General features: G+C 37.6%; 2 protein-coding genes across 3 annotated transcripts in view; one reads left to right on the forward strand and one right to left on the reverse strand.

Annotated features, from left to right (window-relative positions):
* Positions 1–18,560, forward strand: part of LOC146481982 (1-phosphatidylinositol 3-phosphate 5-kinase-like) — a 99,148-nt gene that overhangs the window by 65,199 nt on the left and 15,389 nt on the right. The window lies entirely within an intron of this gene.
* LOC146481983 (uncharacterized) lies at positions 2,135–18,551 on the reverse strand. The gene is made up of 16 exons (XM_085108112.1): positions 18,341–18,551; positions 17,188–17,222; positions 15,808–15,848; positions 14,544–14,639; positions 12,698–12,748; positions 11,446–11,519; positions 9,876–9,965; positions 9,313–9,360; positions 8,090–8,210; positions 7,495–7,556; positions 6,558–6,627; positions 6,198–6,286; positions 5,035–5,109; positions 4,204–4,263; positions 4,077–4,122; positions 2,135–3,423 (listed from the first exon to the last, which is right to left on the reverse strand). The coding sequence occupies exons 1-16, from the start codon at positions 18,422–18,424 to the stop codon at positions 3,377–3,379; spliced, it is 1,089 nt and encodes a 362-aa protein (XP_084964238.1). The 5' UTR covers positions 18,425–18,551; the 3' UTR covers positions 2,135–3,376.

Consider the following 18,560-nt stretch of genomic DNA (forward strand, 5'->3'; position numbering starts at 1 on the left):
CTGTGGCGTTTGTAGCTGAATAAACAGAATTTGAAGCCGTATGCAACTCTTTCGATGTCTTCGTATTCCTCGTGGTTTAAGTGTCAACTAAAATGAATTTTAATGAGTTTATCTGCAATTCAAATTAGAATATTATAGTTCCCACTTTCTTTTTGTCAAAAAAGCAGCAAACTATTCTTGTGCGCACTAGAATTTTCATATCGTTTCACCTGTCATCCACTAATGCGTTCAGATCAGTTAAAAGTCTTCATTTTTTCCCTTTCTCACTAACTTGAAGATGCCTTTTCAAACGCCTCCACAATTGAAGACATGCCCGTTTTCCTAGCCGTTTTCTATCGTCGTAAGGCGCGTTTTGGGAAATAATGCCGATATTCTGAAATCAGAATTCCTCGAAAAATTAAATATATTCTTCTTTTAAAACATTAATAAGAACTAGTTCTATTACTTTGGCCATTTGGATATTTTTCGATACTAAGTAACAGGTACAACAATGATTTTTCAGTACCGGTATTCCTTTTTCAGAATACGCAGAATATGTCCCAAAAAATGCGCCCGTAATGTGAGGGACGAGCGAAACACATAAACCAAATTGTGTCAATAATGTTTGAGATTGTGAATTCAGTGTGAAATCGAAAGTTTGTATTCCTTTGCTAACTTAAACGTGCAGCCATCCAAGCAGAACGTGAGCTGTATAACCCTTTATTAAATCCATTTTGAAATCACTGGTGATCCTTGCAATCTGATTGGCTCTCAACAGTGCGGTTTTTTTTTTCACGAATGGCACTATTGTTTTGCTCTAAATCGCATCCTTTTTTTAGCTCATCAAAATGAAAATGACATAACAATAACAAATCCAATTTAATGGCTTATCTGCACTAGCCAACTGTGTGATTTCAAAATGGGTGTAATAAAGTGGTAATTGAACTTCGTGTAGTGCAATTTTGGTCTGAAATCATACGCGTGATTTTAAATCGAACTCGCGCTTCGCGCCTGTTTAATTTTAAAATCACGCGTATGATTTCACACCAAATTGTACTCCACTCAGTCCAATCACCATTATTAATCAGTATAGTAAACTATTAGCTTTCGGACTACAACTCGAATACGCTCTTGAGTCTTTTGAACTGCCAACCTCCAAACGATGAAGCACCATGGCAAGTCACACCCACATGTAGCCTGCGTGGAATCGGACGTGCGCGCGCGAAGTGCGTGGGGAGAGTCGCTTCGCGCGCGCGCCCGATTATTCCTCTTCCCCATTTTAGCGCCTACCACTCAAGCTAGTAAAAATGTTATTAGCTATGCCATGGCCGCGCGCGTTTCTCTGTGCTTGTCGCCGACCAGAAATCGTTGATTTTAAGACCACGTTTATAGCCTTTGTAGGTCGCATTTTCCGCGCGTAGAATGTTACTCGGAACCTAGAAAAACTTCCCGAAGATTGCAGTTAGTCTTGTTACAATTCAAACAACAAATACGGCCTTAATAGCTTAATGGAATAAAGGAGGGAAAGAGTGTAAATTCAGCTAATATCTATAACTTGAATAGTTTTCGACCCCAAACTGAACTGCATACCTAAGTGAAATCAGGCCTTACTTCTCATTCGTTCACAGTGCATAATTTTTGTTTTGTTTGTCAGTATCTAAATAGTAGTACTTTATCTATAGTGTCCCAAATTAGTTCATGTAGCTAAATAACCCAGACAGTTTTGTTTGACTTTACGGCAGTCACGAGAGAATCTCTCCTTATGGGATTAATACGGTTGCATACTAAGCTCTCGTTGTTCCATTTAGGAATTGCCTGTTACAGACTTTTAATCGGAGAAACGCGACTACATTGGTCCGCAATGCGTCCATATAATCGAGTAAGAATTCCGGGTAGGGAGTTCGTTCCGGGAACAAGTTTTATCCCTACGTCAAACAAGCGCAAAGGAAACGAGAAGGGTGCTTCGCGCTTGTATTGAGATCCACGCTCTCGAATCTCTGATCTCTCTTCCTATTTGGGGCTTGACAAGGCTATTACGAGAAAGTAAGCACCGCAGATAGGACTGCAGGGCTAACCATTCCACCCCCCGTTCTCCATATATTTGTTATGTTGCAAAATGAGAAAATTTCTTTAAACAGCAAGAATTTTCAGGCCCTTGGGATCATTTGCTTTATTCTCAGAACTGAAATCTAAGAAATTCTTTCATGCAACAAATTAAATTAATTGAGCAAATTTTTATTCAGCTGTACTGAATGACCTCTTAAAACACTGAATTTAATTATCATAGACTTTGAGACAAAAATATTTTCCGTTTTGTGAGGATTGGAAGTAGGAAAGTTTTCACCGAAAGATATTCTCTCGGTTAACAACTTATTGATTATTGAAAATGAAATATGTGAAATATCATATATTTGAACTGGGAAATGAAGAATTAATGGATGAAAGATCATCGATGTTTTGTACGCAATCATGTATTGGTTATTTACTAAACTCCCTTTCTAATAATTAAAGAGACATTTGTAAGGACCTACCTAAATTAGAATTAGAAAAATACTAAGCACTCTTTAAAATTATTTCCATTCATTGACTTTTGCCAAGCGAAACACTTGACAAAGTTATTAAAATACTAACTGTTCGATCAGCCTTGCATCTTTCAACTTGCTTTATTTCCTTTCACACCCATCTAGACATTTTTGTGATTTTAAATTTCTCGTGCTCCTAAGATGCCATAATGGAACCATCAAAAGGAAGCGGAAATGGAGGATGAAACCGTTTGAGCTCAAAATTGGTTAAAGGAGTTGATAAGCCACATCAGCCAAAAACGAGTTTTCCTAAATAGAATAAGTAAAAACCGAAGTTGTACCTAACTAACACTCTATTTTCGCGGTAGCTGTGTCATATAGAGCGGTATCCAATTCTGCGTCGAAAGTAATGCGTTTGCTTTAGCTTTGCTTTACAACACTGTGATTTTTTAATAAAACTCATGCTACTTTCTAAACCAATGAGAAGCAAAACCCATCAATCGTGTCTTGCTCGCACCCGTTTTCACGCGCTTGGCGCCGGTTACATGTATTAGCTTCGAATGCTGATTGGTTCATTCTGTTGTTTACTCTGCTGTGATTGGCCAAAGTAATTACATTGGTTGGATTTTGCGACACTCTTGAAAAGCACTATTTCCTTTCATATAATTCTCTACGGCACCCACCAAGTAAATGTGTATGAGAGTGTGATGGAAATTAGAGTTGAATAAGATGCAAATATAAGATTTTTTCTACTTAACTGTCTTTCTGTCTGTCTGTCTGTCTGTCTGTCTGTCTAACTGCCAATCATGTAGCGCTTTTAGTTCCACGGCCTTCAGCAGCAAAGACTTTTTGCTACAACTAACGTCTTCTCAGCGTCAATGCAAGGAATGACGATACTTTTCAGGAATAACATCTAGAAGGCCTGCCAAAAATAAAAAATACATGGTAAGTGTGTAAAACGGCGGGAAAGTTTCGGCATAAAAACATAAGAAAAATGAACTAGACAAACCTAAAAGGGAATCCAAAGAGATCGTAATAGTAAGAGGATTGTACAAAGATCGTAAGGAAATCGTTAATAGGAGTTAAACAGATCGTCGGTAGATTGTACGAGGATCGTATCAAGCTCGTAACTGAGGTGTAAAGAGATCGTTTATAGACCGTAATAAGATAGTACTACGATGGCAAATGGGGCGTGAAGGTCGTAAAGGGATCGTCAATAAATCGTAAGAGGATCGCACTAAGATCGTAAGGAAAACATTAGAGGTGGAAAAGAAGACGTAAGTAAATCTTTAGAGGATCGCAAATCGCACCCCGCATGCGCGCGCAACTAACAGAAACAAAACAATCCATAGTATCGAAAAAGATGGGGACCCACAATTCCTGGCATTCGAAAACCCTAAAAACGCTTATAAAAACACACAGAAAACCTCTAAAAACTTCAAACCTAGCAAACACATTGGTGTTAATACAGGGACGAACTATTGGCTGTGTTAGGTTGGCAAGGAATTGTGGTAAACTGTGAAGCCACCATCTTTTACTGAATGATGGACTGAACATGTCACATGACCAACTGACCTTTGGACTCCATCCAGTTCCTATTGAAGAGGCGTGCAAAGTACTTCTGCAAGTAAACAGCAAAAAGCTTTTAGGACAAGGCTGTCATGTATCATGCATAAAAAACATCACATGATCTGGGACTTACCTGACCCGTGTCACATAGACACGTGGTGATCACATGCCCTGGACCTAACATCTCCGCTACCTACAGAAATCACACAAATAGCAATCATGCATTGATAGATGGTAAACGCTACTACCAAATGCTAAATATAATAATTTCGAGGAAGATAAAAAAGGAATTGACTAAATATTTACAAATTTCAGTTAACGTACTACTCAAAATGATTTGAATCATGGTGACACGATTTTATCTACAGGCTCATAAATGAGAGCCATGCCAAATTAATCGGGAATGAGCTCTAGGAATGAATGTCAGGGTAAGCCTAATTTATATGCGGTGTAATTGAATACTTGCCTCAGAAATCTCCCTGAAATCGCCATTCTACCTTTTTCAGGATGGAGGTATATAAAAGAGTAGCGATTTCATGAGTTGAAGTATAGAAAAGGTTAGGGAAAATTGTCATTTAGTGATTTAAAAGGGCCTCTCAAAATGTCTCTAACAGACCAACCGAAAGAGATGAGTTCTAAGGTAGGTATATGAAAGGGTTACCTTTACTGTTAAAAATGGTATATAAAAGGGAAAAGGTTTGGACCTCGGGGTGGAGCCTCCCAACATAAAACTTCCTTGAGAGCCCCCTTCCCCCCCCCCCCCCCCCGGGGGATTAGAACACTGCATGGCCACTTGGATTGAGTGTTTACTTAACAGTCACTGAGTCACCGTGTTATGCCAAACCTGGATAGCTTACCGGTACATAGAGAAGGAACACCCTCCACGTTTTGTCGATTTTGTTTGCATTATTTTAAAATTTTGTTGTTTGCAATATTCAATATGTGAGGAGAATTTCCTTATTACCTTCACTGCAGCAGTAACATTTAATCCAGAAGACGCTCCTACAAAGAATCCTTCTTCGTGAAGTAAAAAGAATGTCTGTAAAATAACAAAAAAATCTCTGTAACATGAACAGTTTTAGGGATAAAATTGATTCCACATCACGTTTAGAACATGAGGGCGACTTAATCGTGATTTTCCAGCAAATTGCTACATTTTAAGTCCAACAATATTTCACAAAAATAACTACCGGTACAATGTTAAATATAAACAATTCAAAGCACATGTTAGTAAATTCCCCAAATATACACAGCTGTTTTCTTGTAGTTATTCTTTGCAGTAAATTTGTGGAGAATTAATGAAATATTTTTCATGTCGATGTACATTAAAAAAAATCTGTCATGACAGGCTGGCCTAAAACGTTATAAACGTTGTGCTAGCTCAAATTCTGATTTACTAAGCACAATTAAGCTAATCCTGGCTTAACGTGAACTTTGATTAGAATTTAATTACTAATCAATACAGATTTTTCCAAAAGAGGTTTGTCCCTCAGTTTTGACTTAGCCTTTTCTTCACCATATGCTTGAAATCAGCTTTCAAAAACATTTTTGAAAAACATCATTAACAACCGAAGTTAACTTTTAATCGGGGATTAGCATACATACATACATATACATACTTTATTTATTCCAGAAGCAGACTATATATTATACAAATAAAACTAAGAAGAAAAGTACTTCTAGAAAAGGAAGTTTGGAGGTTAGCCCTATGCGAAAACTCCCTCAAATAAAAGAAAAACAAAAATAAGTATACATAAATCGAGATCTTTAGAGTCAAATATTTAAATACATTTTGAGCTTAGATTTAAAATGCTGAAAGCGATCAGCTTCCACTATAGCGTTAATCATTACTCAAACAACTGGGCCCTGGTCTTCATCCATTGCCCCCTCAACTGGCCAAAAAGAGATTTTACGGGACCATGGTCCTTCTACCTTTTGTGATGTTATCACTCAAAACAAAATGTTACTTTCCAACTCACAAACAAAGTTTCTAACGGTTTGACTAGAATTTGCCAAGAATATGCCCAGACGATAACATCCATGACTTTAAATAACTTTCTTTGACAAAAAAAAATTAATAAATAAAAAAAAAGACGCAGCCATTGAGCCAATATATTGTCTTCTTACCATTTCTACAGCTTCTTTATCACTTACAAACACAGCATCATCAATTGGTGCTCCATGTAAATTGCTTGTGACTCGACCCTGACCAATACCTAAAAAGCAAGCCCTAACAGTGATCAGCATCAAATTTCTCCTTGTGATATCAATGCTTATTCTAACCCTGAGGTCGTGAGAATTAAGGAAATGATCGACCAGGGTGAATTTTCTCAACATTTTTTAAAGTTATTAATTAAAAATAACTTCTCCCCAGTGCTCTTATAAGAAAAGTACGGGGACAAGATAGGAGAATTTGTTCTTTGATGTTAGGGGTTAAATGGTTAATCACCCAAAGACAAAACCAGGAAAGACATGAACTTCGATTACCTTCTGTTATGGAGCTGCCATCAGTCCTTTTCAACTCTCCAGATTTAAAGAAATTGTAAAGAACACTGCCCTATTGTGAATAAAATAATACAATAGTTTACTGAGATGGTAACTGACACAAACTTGCCTTACATAATTTACAGAAATAAAGTGTTTGCTGGAAAAAGGACATAAGTAACCAAGATTTCTCCAAGTTAGCTTCGGCATGGCCTCCAGCTTTGTCACCTTGAAAGAAATATGGTGGCGCTTATTTTTTTGACCTTAGAACATGAATTCAATAATTTAGCTTATGACTTTTGCTAGGAACTTCAGAAACTTGGGCAAAAGACAATCTAATGCCTGGTTGATTTAATTCGTTTCAGTTCAAACCGAAAACAAAACAAAAATAATCGCTCATAGTTCACTTGACTAGATTTAGCTTTTATTAGGAGAGGGGAACACCGGAGTACCCGGAGAAAAACCTCTCGGAGCAAGAACGAGAATCAACAACAAACTCAACCCACATATGACACTGAGTCCAGGAATTGAACCCGGACAACATTGGTGGGAGGTGAGTGCTCTCACCACTACGCCATCTCTGCTCTGTTTTTTCCAGCAAGTGCTTCATATGTTCTCTGTATTTTAAATGTTTACATGGGTAATGATAACTTAAGGTCAATTGAAATTCCTTGTCCAACCGAATGAACTTAGTGAGCTAGCTGCTCATTGAGAGTAAAATAATGCATCCAGCCCTTGTTTCTCTTGCATGAAGTGCTTAGCAAACATTTCACACAATATTTACAGATTATTCTCCTACAAGGTGTGTGGGGTCACCTTTATATGCACTGTTAAATTTGAGACCTGTATCATGTCGGATCCTACACTATGGAATTGGTGTAATGAATAACAATTATTACTAAATGGTAAGAAGTTAATATTTTATTAACAAAGAAATTACCTCAGGATCAGCTAAAACAACTTTAACATTTGGATTCTTTGATTTAAGGAATGACCCTACACCTACAATAAAACATAGAAAATATGAAGGAAAGGTAATATTAATTTAGAGTAAGGAATTAATTATGTGGATTGTAATACTTACATGTGACATTCTTAAGACATCATTATATAGTTTATTTCAAACAATTGAAGAGCTTAGAGCATAACCGACCCAAATGACTTTTCAGATTGCCTTTCGTTGTTTTAGCTCAGATTCACCAGAGTTTTTGCATGTGGCCTTGAATGCCTTCAGGAAACGTTGCTCCATTGTTTTATCCACTGCTTTGCATTTTGTTTTGTGATAAAAATGGAAATCTTACCCATAATCATACTTTGTTTTTTTTATTGCAAACAAAGTGCAAAGTAGTAGATTAACATTGGTCGCAGCAATTTGTTTCCTGAAGTAGTTCAAGGCCACATGCCAAAACTCTGGTCAATCTGAGCTAAAACAACAAAAAGTGCTCTAAAAAGTCATTGGGTTGGTCATGCTCTCAGCCCTTCAATTGAAACAACTTCAAATAATGTAGCAAGTCTTTAGAACAGTTCATTTTTACCTGCTAATGTGCCCCCAGTTCCTGTAGAAAAAGTAACAGCATCTACCCGTCCACCTGTTTGCCGCCAAATTTCTGGCCCTGTTGTCTCAAAATGTGCTCTTCTATTGGCAATGTTGTCAAACTGAGAAAAAAACAAACAAACAAATAAATGAATGAAAAATAAATTACACGCATAAAACAAATAACAGCCAATTCCCATTGTACGGTGGACACAAACCTAGAAGGGTTTACCACTCAAAGACAGCAAATGCTGCCTTTGATTGGCTAAAAAAAATTGCCTTCTGACATAGATTGTAAAATGACAACATGATGTTCATTTGCTTGATGGGCCAAAGGTGTGTCCAAATGTTCATCTACCATTGACAAAGGACCAGTGTCAAACATGCAAAACCTTTTATGCAAATCAACAGTAAATCGAAGGCAAAGCACAGAACTTAATAAGTATTTTTCTCAACAGTACCCCCAAGTGGAATTATTTCAGTGCATCTGAGGCAGTGATATATTTACTTTTTTGTCAAAAGTTTTTTCCCTTCCACCCTCCCATTTGGGGACGGGTTGTTTGCATTCCTTGCTTTAATAAAGTAGGGTCACTCCCGCATGGTGCAGTTAAGTCTGTGCAGCGACTTCCCCCAAGCTTGTTCGCGTCTTTGCTTTTGTTTATCGCCTGCTAACCAATACTTTTGTCCGATCCAGCATGTGCTGTCTACCATTCAGCTTGTAGTGCTGGGGAGATTAGTGAGGTTGTTTTTGTCACGTAAACTGGAAGTCGCATTGACTAACCTGCCGCAAGGCAGACTGTTCCCCTCAATAATGCCATCTTGAGTCGTTATCTTATTTGTTAAGTATTTCGTGCATTCCTTTAGTGCAAATCGCTGTTGCGCTACATTCCACGGGAACAGTGACATAAATAAATATTTTTCTCAACAGTACCCCTAAGTGGAATTATTTCAGTGCATCTAGAGGCAGTAATATATGTACTGTCAGTATTATTCAGTGTCCATGATTACTGTTAAGTACCACTTTTGGCAATGAAAGTAGCTTGGACTACTATTGTATTATTGTGCATATTACTATTTTATCACCAAACCTGAGCTCTCGCCTCAACCTCAAACCTGAGATCTCGCCTCACTAGTCTAGCATCACTACTGAGTTCTACCAACAACACTACCTGCACAAGTTCCATTACCATGCTAGAACACCTTCATACATAACTGTTTAATCACCTGGTTTGTCCAGATTGCATTTTCAGTGCTCTCAGCAAATCTTCTTGCCTAAGTAATGTGAAAAGTATATAGGTGGAGTGGCCATAACATTTGGGTGATGCATGGAAAAAGGCCCTTAGTGACTCCTGATCTTACATGAAATTCTCTCCTCTTTTTACAAGGAATCACAAGGTAATTTGGAAGGAGAATCTAGCAGTTTAACAGCAGTCACTTAAGGCTATTTTCAGGCACCCCTTCAATAATATTATTACAATGTTATTACTACGAGGGGGTAAAGGGATAAAACATTTACAGTAACAGATGTGTCTTTCATAGCTCAAATGTATTGAACAATGACTTTGTTTAGAGGAGGAATAAAAGGAAAAGTTTTTAATGATAGTCTAACTTTAAAAACAATCAAACAGAAATTCCTAATGCCTTAAAATTAATTCAGGTGGACTGTGTTACTGTATAAAATGCTTCATCTACAATGTTTTGTAGGATAGTTGCATATTGTCTAAGAATTTCCATCACCTCTACTGTACTGAAGTTATCAACTGGCTGCAAAAGAACAGCATTATTACCTGATGATTGTAGTTCATTTGGTTGTCAAATGGCACAGCAGGGACTGGTCGTACGTCAGCACCTAACGTCTTAAGTACATCTATCTTTTCCTGCAACAAAAGTCACTCTTTAATATTAATACTTAGGGAGCTTAAGCACAGACAATCGTGAGCCACGGACGGCAACCAGAAATCGAATGTTCCCTTTTTTGGTGTGGTTTTGCTCCTTACCACGGACATGAAAAGCTCTTGTAGATGACTGCAGCTTCATGTTACAAATGCGATGGCATGAAAACGCTCCAAAAAGGGAAAAATTCAATTTCCGGTTGCTGTCCGTGGCTTAAAAATGTCTGTACTCAAGTTTCCTAATGTCTAACAACAACCACTGGAAGGGACCCATGAAAAAACATCCACAATTTAAAAAATGGATCAAAATTCAATTCAATTCAATTCAATTTATTTGCCATTAACAAAAAAAATACAACATAAATACATTATAGACGACACACAATATTCTTACTAGTACAAACTAAAACCTTGAAAAGTTACTGATATGAATAAAATACAAAGAAAGTTGCATACAGTTTCAGTATCCAATGTCAAGAATATTGTGTTGTTCCAGAAAATATCCATACTCCCCCCACGGAAGGTTTTTTGTTTTGCATCCCCCCCCCCCCCCCCCTAGGAAACTCCAGTTTAGCTTCATACTTTCCTTCTAAAATTTTGACTTTTAAGAACCCCCTCCCCCTAGGAATTTCCGATGACCTTCCATGGGGTGGGTAGGAAATTCCTTGGGGGAGGTGGGTCTTAAAAGTCAAAATTTTAGAAGTAAATTATGAAGCTGAACTGGAATTTCCTGGGGGGACAGGGGTGCAAACCAAAAAACCTTCCATGGGGGGAGTATGGATATTTTCTGGAACTGCACAATTCTGGCTTTTGAGATCCCACTTCCACTTGGAATTCCCAGTGACATTCTGTAGAGGGGAGGTGTGTGTCTGTTTGGAGGAAAGGGGGGGGGGGGAGGATATTACTGCAATCACACATTTAATAGAGACCAAACCAAACAAAAAATTAATTATTAAATTATTAATTAATTATTAATAATTTATTATTTCCTTCTTACACTGTATATTGCCAACTAATGTCCCTTCTGTCAGTTGGATTTTAAACCATGCTTAATTTAAATGTCCAGGATGGTGTCTTCTAATACAGATGTATTTTTGCAAAGTTTGTGACTATGCAGGAAAAGTAGATCTTGGCAAGGGCTGAAGGGAAGCATGTGCATACAACAAATTTTCTTAGAAATGATAGTGATGTAATTTTAGGCTGGGATTTACTACAACACTTAATCTTTACAAATAAAAAGAATTTAAATGGAATTTTCCGGTAACAAAGACTGATAAAAAAGTGACTCTCCTTTTTGTGTCAATAATTTTTTTAAACATTTCCTACAAAATTATCAGAAATATTCAAAATCAATATCACAAAAATGTCTTATCAGTTATGCATATGCTGTAGGTATATTAATCCATACCACAAATCTGACTGTTAAATTCTGAGTACTATTACATACTAACAGCATAATACCAACCTGTGATTGTGTGTTGGGCATGAATATCACACACTTGTAACCTTTGGCAAGACAGATGTGAGCAAGTCCAATACCTACAAAAACAATGCATGCAAATTATAGTCAAAGCTCTCCTTGTGACCACTCTCGTTAGTGACCAGCTCTAGTTATGACCACCATGGTGAAACCCTGTTTGAATAATTGTCAATTAAACTCTGTAATCAAAAGCTCACATAAGCGACCGCTTCCATAAGCGAACGCAACCACTTTTGGGATTTACCAAAATTACTGGTTCTTTCCTTTGTTTTTAAGCTCTAGTAAGCAACTACTCAAAGATTCTGATATGTATTACGGCAACTCTTTAATATAAGTATACACTTTGTGATCACATTTACAGTAATATAGCACTAAAAATTTTCATAGATAAAGATCGCGAATCTAAAATTCAAGATGATTTACGCCTATGTATGACAATCACTCTATTCTTGTAAAACACCAATTGAAGGCCTCGGTGCAAATTAACTGACCCATGTCACATTTCAGATTGCTTTTTGTTGTTTTAGCTCAGATTCACTGGATTTTTGCATGTGGCCTTGAATTCCTTCAGAAAACTTGTCTCCGATGTTTTATTTGCTGCTTTATGCTTCATCTGTGGAGACGCGGTGGTGTAGTGGTTGGCGCGTCGAACTTTCGATCGGACGGTCAGAGGATCTGAGGGTTGTTGGTTCGAGGCCAGGTTGGTCTCTTCATTGCTGTGTTGTTTCCTTAGACAAGAAACTTTGCTCCACATTGTCTTTCTTCGCCCAGGTGCATAAATGGGTACCGGCAATATACTGTTGGGGGTAACCCTGCGATGGACTAGCATCCCATCCAGGGGGGAGTAGCAATACTCCTAGTTGCTTCATGCTACAGAAATCGGGCTAAGCTCCGGCTGTATGGGCCACTTAGGCTCTTGTGCGACTTTACCTTTATCATTTGTAATAAAGACCTATGATTAAGGGCAAGATTTCCATTTTTAACACAAAACGAAGTGCAGGTGAAAGGTGGGTTATGCTCTGAGTCCTTCAGTTCTATTATAGTGGGATACCATGGTATAAAATATTAGGACTGCATGTGATGATGGCGGGGAAACTGTTGTAGGTTACATTTACAAACAAAGCAACAAGTTTGTTTGGAGCATGCAATGCTAGATCCAAACTTAACTACAGCAATTGGCTGATCACATAAAAAAATATAATAATATGTAGCAGCTGGCTGATCACATCACACTGACCTGTGTTCCCAGCTGTTCCTTCAACCACTGTTCCTCCAGGTTTTATAAGTCCTGTAAATAAAACATTGTAAATAAATAAATTTGTAAAGTGCACAATTCCATGACAAGATGATGATAATTTGATCAGCACAGCATGGGGAGACTCTGCAGATTGAATTTGAATTTGCAAATGTTGGTTTTTGAGGGGGAGGGGGGGCACTGCACTACCCAGAGTAAAACCTCTCGGAGCAAGAATGAGAACCAACAGCAAACTCAACCCACATATCACAGCGAGCATGGGAATCGAAACCGGACCACACTGCTTTACACTCTCTAACTAAGGTACCATTTTCTTACGGATTTTCAGTGATTCAGACAAGACCTTGCCCAGTTACAGTTGTAAAAGGAGATGGCCTTAAATTTAATTACAGAACATTACTCTGTGGTTTTGGTGCTCCACAGTTTTCTAGTGTGTCTCTTCTTTCTTTGCTTTTCTTTCACTGACTTGATATTTGTGGCTAGTTTTTCTCAAAAACTAAGCATAAAAAGCAGCAAAAACAAATACAAATAAAAGGGAATGTACTCTGACTAAACTGAAGGCCATATGCAAACCCTTGAGCACTTTTGAGCGAAACAAAAGAAATGGGCCTAAAATTCAACATAAGACAGTCATGAATGGTTCACCAAATTTTATACACACAGCCGTTAATGGCTATCACAAGAAATCATTAATTTTTATTCTTACTCTTACTTACTCTCAAATATCAGATATATTTTGGAAAAATGGTGGAGGAAACTGGTCAGGGTCCATGCTTGTTAGCCCCATGTGATCCAATAATAAGGTCTACAGTCAACTCCCTTAATTTATAATTTTACGTAATTTTACCATCCTTGGGACCACAGGTTGGTGTCCTGATAATAATAATTAGAATCTGTAATGGCAGGAATTTATATTTCAGTTAAACATCTGTAATTTATTGTTGACATGGATTAAATAGTTGATGTCCGTATTATCGAGTGTCCGCAAAAGCAAGGTCTCCGAAAGGCGAGAGTTGACTGTACCAGGTGCTTTAAAGCCTGGTTTACACGAACAAAGCAAGCATAAGCACAAGAAACCTACATGTAAACCGATGCGACGCAAGCATAAGCGCCTTGTGCTTGCCCTTGTGCTTATGCTTGCGTCGTCCCGGTTTACGTGTACGACGCAACGACGCAAGCATAAGCACAAGCACAAGAGAATGGAACGATTTCCATTCTCTTGTGCTTGTGCTTGTGTTTGCGTCGTTGCGTCGTATGTGTAAACCGAGACGACGCAAGCATAAGCACAAGTGCAAGGAAATAAAACTGAAAAACAGTGACAAGTTGTCAGCGTACATTCTAGTTACTCATGCGTTGCCATTTGCAAAATGGCGGCAGTAAATTTTTATGCTTCTGCGCTTGTTGCGTATGTCACCTTATTCTTATGCTTATCGCACGTGAAAACATCCTCGTGCTTATGCTTGTGCTTATGCTTATGCTTGCGTCGTACGTGTAAACCAGGTTTAAATACACATTTTTGAGAGGACTGACCTTCAATACTTAGCCAACATTCCTCAAAGATGTGTGAGTTTGAGACAAATGCATCCATTCAGCAAAAGAAATTAATCCTCTAAGTTCCAATAGTGACCAACATCTAACTTCTCCCTACAGGATAACTACTTAACCAAATGTACAGGACAAGAGAATGAATGAAATGGTCACCAAAGATAAATTTTCTTGATGTTGAAACAAATTCTCCTGACTGCTAACATAAGAAATATATGAAAATAGTGAGGAGAATTTACATCTTGATAACGGGACTTTACAATACTATTATTTCACTACAAACCTTTTTCTTCAGCTTCCTTTATAAGGTACAAGGCAGCACGATCCTTCACAGATCCACCTGGGTTGAGGTGCTCCGCTTTCGCTGTAATATCACATCCTGCAAATGAAACAGTTTGAACACTAAGTAAGACTAGAAGATTCTGAATGGTGGTTGTAATAAGTAAACTACATTCCATCTTTAAAACATGATCACCGATGAAATGAGGTCAAATTTCTTCTCTCCATTCAGATCCCTTGACAGTTTTACTAAAACAAGTGGCTTGAAAATAGCTTGAATTCTCGCTGATGAAGGGTGAGCACTCAAAATGTCAGCTTGTTATAAATCTCTCTTTACAGTGGCCAGTTATTTACCAGGCCCCAGTTGTTCAAAGAGCAGATAACTCTATCCAGCAGATAAAATGTACTCCAACCAATACATTTTATCTGCTGGATAGCAATTAACTTATCCACTGGATCAAGTTATCTGCTCTTTGAACAACTGAGGCCTGATAAGCTCAGTTGATAAAACCAAACATTCATTAGGACAGAATGGACAGAATCAATATTTGGTCTGCACTGACTACTGATCTCAGTGGGGGCCAGAGGTTCAGCAGCTCAGCTAGTAATTTAATTAGTTGATTGGGCTGAAGTGTCCAGGGTGGGAGGACCCAACCATTGTTTGGAGCACCTTGTACGTTTTCTGAGTCGGCCCTGTCATTTTCCTAGTGGCCATTGGTTCCCTTTTGGTTCAAGTGTGTGCCATGCACATAGAGTTACATGAACTATCCAGAAATATTAAATTTAATGCAAATGTTGTGATATGGAAATTTTGTTCTCTCTAATTTTGTCAGCCTTCACAAGGGTGGAGCACTGCAATAGAACACTTCCCCAATTCTTTCTAGTCAACATGGTTTACAAACGAAGTGCACAAAGCATAAACTATTCATAGCTGGATATTTTCCATGTAGCCTTCAGTGCCATTGCTAATTTTTTTTTTTTTCACTTTATTCTCCTTTGTTTGTTATAAAAACTGAGATAAAATAAATAAAAAAGCAACTGGTCGGTTTATTCCCTGTGTCCTTGTTTTGGTGCAACTAGCAAAAGCTGACCCCCAACAAGCCAATTTTATGGTTAATAGCATTAGAATACGCCCATATTTTTAGTAAAATGACCAACAATTTTGTCAAGTCAGAAGCCACAGGTACTCCAGCCTTATTTCCTTTCTTTACCCTCCCTGTGCAAAATCAGGTTCCCAATGGACTTTGTATTGCTGGAGAACCTCTCACCTGTTTGCTCACTCAGTTTGTTGAATCTTATCAAAGGAGTACTAAATAAATGAACATAAGTGTAAAAATAAATGAGTAATAAGTATAAAGATACACATGGTACACATGGTACATACAGTATGTTGCAGTTCAAAATATTTTTGGTTTAAATTTTCAAACTTGTTTCATTTTTATTTTCCTTTGTCTCAGTTTATGGCAATGAATACTGCACAAAAGAAAATAGAAATTAAAAATGTTTCGAAAAATTTTAAACCAAAAGAAATTTTAAGCCACAATCACAAACACTCATTAGTTCAATTGGTTCTCAAGAGAGTGGAGTGAGTAGGGAGAGGGTGGAAACACAAGGAAAATGGGTGAAAACAAGGGAGAGAGGGTGGGAAGTCTGGGATAAAATGCAATTTGTGAGGGAGCGACAAGAAGGGTAACAGTTAGGTAAAAGCGTCAAGAAGTAACCAGTAATTTTGCCCACTGGAGAGTTAACTAATGCCTACTCTGCACGTGTTGAAAAAGTCACCTATACAACAAATTATAGGTGCAAAGTAGTACAACTTGCAACTTAACCCTTTAACCACTAATATCAAAGAACAAATTCTCCTATTTTGTCCCATACTTTTCTTTTTAAAGGACTGTGGAGAAATTATTAAAACATCAAGAAAATTCACCTTGGGTGATAATATCCTTAATCCTCATGGCCTCAGGGGTTGAATTAGCATTGATATTAAAAAGAGAAATTTGATAATGATCACTGTGGTTAAAGAAGGACCACCAATACAAGTATGACTATATCTTGTTCTTTAACGTATGACCAGAAAATCTTATCTTCCCTGTGGGCAAGTTTATTGTTCGCAAATTTGCATATAGGTGAAATTCTTCAAGGGAATGGATGAGAATTGCGGGAGGTGGGATGTTCAGGTTCCCTAGGGGGATGGGGTACTCCCTACAATGGTCTAATTTACGGAGAGGCTCTGCTCATAAGGGGGGACCTTTTTCAGGATTGAGGTATATAAAAAGGTAGGGATTCCATGAGACGAATTACAGAAAAGAGTAGGAAAAACTGTCATTTAGGTATTAAAAGGGGCATTTAAAAATATCTCAAACAGACCCCCCCCCCCCTCAAAAAAAAAATAGAGTACTCCTGTTGTAGGTACGTGAAAGGGGTACCATTTCCTATAGAAGGTAAAGTATATGAAAGGGTCACCTTTTCTGTCAGAAATGGTTTATAAAGGGGTAAGGGTTTGGACCTCAAGAAGGAGCCTCCTTGTGTAAAACTTTCTTGGGTTCTTCCCACCCTCCATCCCCCGGGTCAGGATGCCTAAGGCTAGGATAAATAAATAATCAATTCATGACTACTAAATTGGGAAATTAAGGAGTTCTTCTTACTTGCCAACCATTCCAACGAAGCCATGGGATAACTCCTAAAAATAGAGCAAAAAAAACTTTATCAAAGCTACTCTTACACCTTGGACTTGCAGAAAAATTACTAGTCTTTATGATTTGCAACCCCTGTGAATGTTTTTCATTGGAGCCATGTGCAATGAAATAAAATAATTATGCGTAGTTCCAGAAAATAACCATATTTATTTATTTATATAATTTCATTTTGAAACAAGAAATATGAGTGATAGGAACCATTGTTTCGGTGCATCTTGCATTTTGCCAAGTGATAATTGATATAAAAAAAGACAAAAGTAACCATTACACTAGAGAATATACAAGAAAAAAAAATTAACATAGAAGATATATTTGGCTGGAAGGCTACCAGAAACCACAGGGCTTTTACATGAGGCCTCCTAGGGACCGATAAACTTAATACTTACAGTATTAGTAATTTAAAAGTAATTTGTGAACTCGAAGGGATTGGAAATTCCTTGGCATGGGGGTCTTCGAAGGCCAAAAAGGGTAGTATGACGCTAAATTGGAATTCTCAGGGGAAGGGGGTCTTAGAGAAAACACATTTTGAAGGGGAGGTATGGATATTTTCTGTGACTATACAATAAATAAAAAATTATGATTAAAAACTCACTTAAAGGTAAAAAAGGCAAAAAACTTACCTAGGGAATTAAGCTATTACATTAATTAAAAGCAATATGGAAAAAATTCTAGCGATTACTATAGCAAATCAAATGTGGTAAAATAAAATATATGCTACCAAGCTTAATAAAACAATTCCCGCAATTTCAATAATTAAGATTATAGTGTTACAAAATCAGGTCAAGTCACAATGGGAGACTGATCATGAAACCAGGGGAGGGAAAAATGGATTTTGGTGGATATCAAATTGACAACACACTTATTACTGAAACAAAAGAAAAAGGCTGTAGATATTAGGGCTGCAATAACATTGATTATTTATTGGCTTCCTAAAATTAGTTTCGTACATCTTTAATTTCACAGCCTTCTCATGGCCGGTGGCCGGGCATAGCCATAGAATATAAACAGAAGTAGCTCAATGTTTTTATTTTTACTTACGGTCTTTTCTGAAGCCTTATTCATTTCACAGACTAGTGATAAATGAAAGAATTTATAAACTTACCTTGGAGAAATTTCTAGCCCTTAAATCGATCGCAGGGCGAACTTTTAACAGTCTGCTACAAAGAGTGAACCCCTTAGCGGCCATGTTGGAACCTGGGCCAACAAGACAATCGATTATTTATCGATTAACTCCTTCAGGTCAGGTGGGGCCGGGTGACTTGCAAGTTTGCAATAAAAAATACAAAAATATGTTTGGATACGCACAGTAATTTAAAATGTGT

The sequence above is a fragment of the Pavona decussata genome, unplaced genomic scaffold (assembly GCF_977016875.1).
Source record: "Pavona decussata unplaced genomic scaffold, jaPavDecu1.1 SCAFFOLD_48, whole genome shotgun sequence".
Lineage (NCBI taxonomy): Eukaryota > Metazoa > Cnidaria > Anthozoa > Scleractinia > Agariciidae > Pavona > Pavona decussata.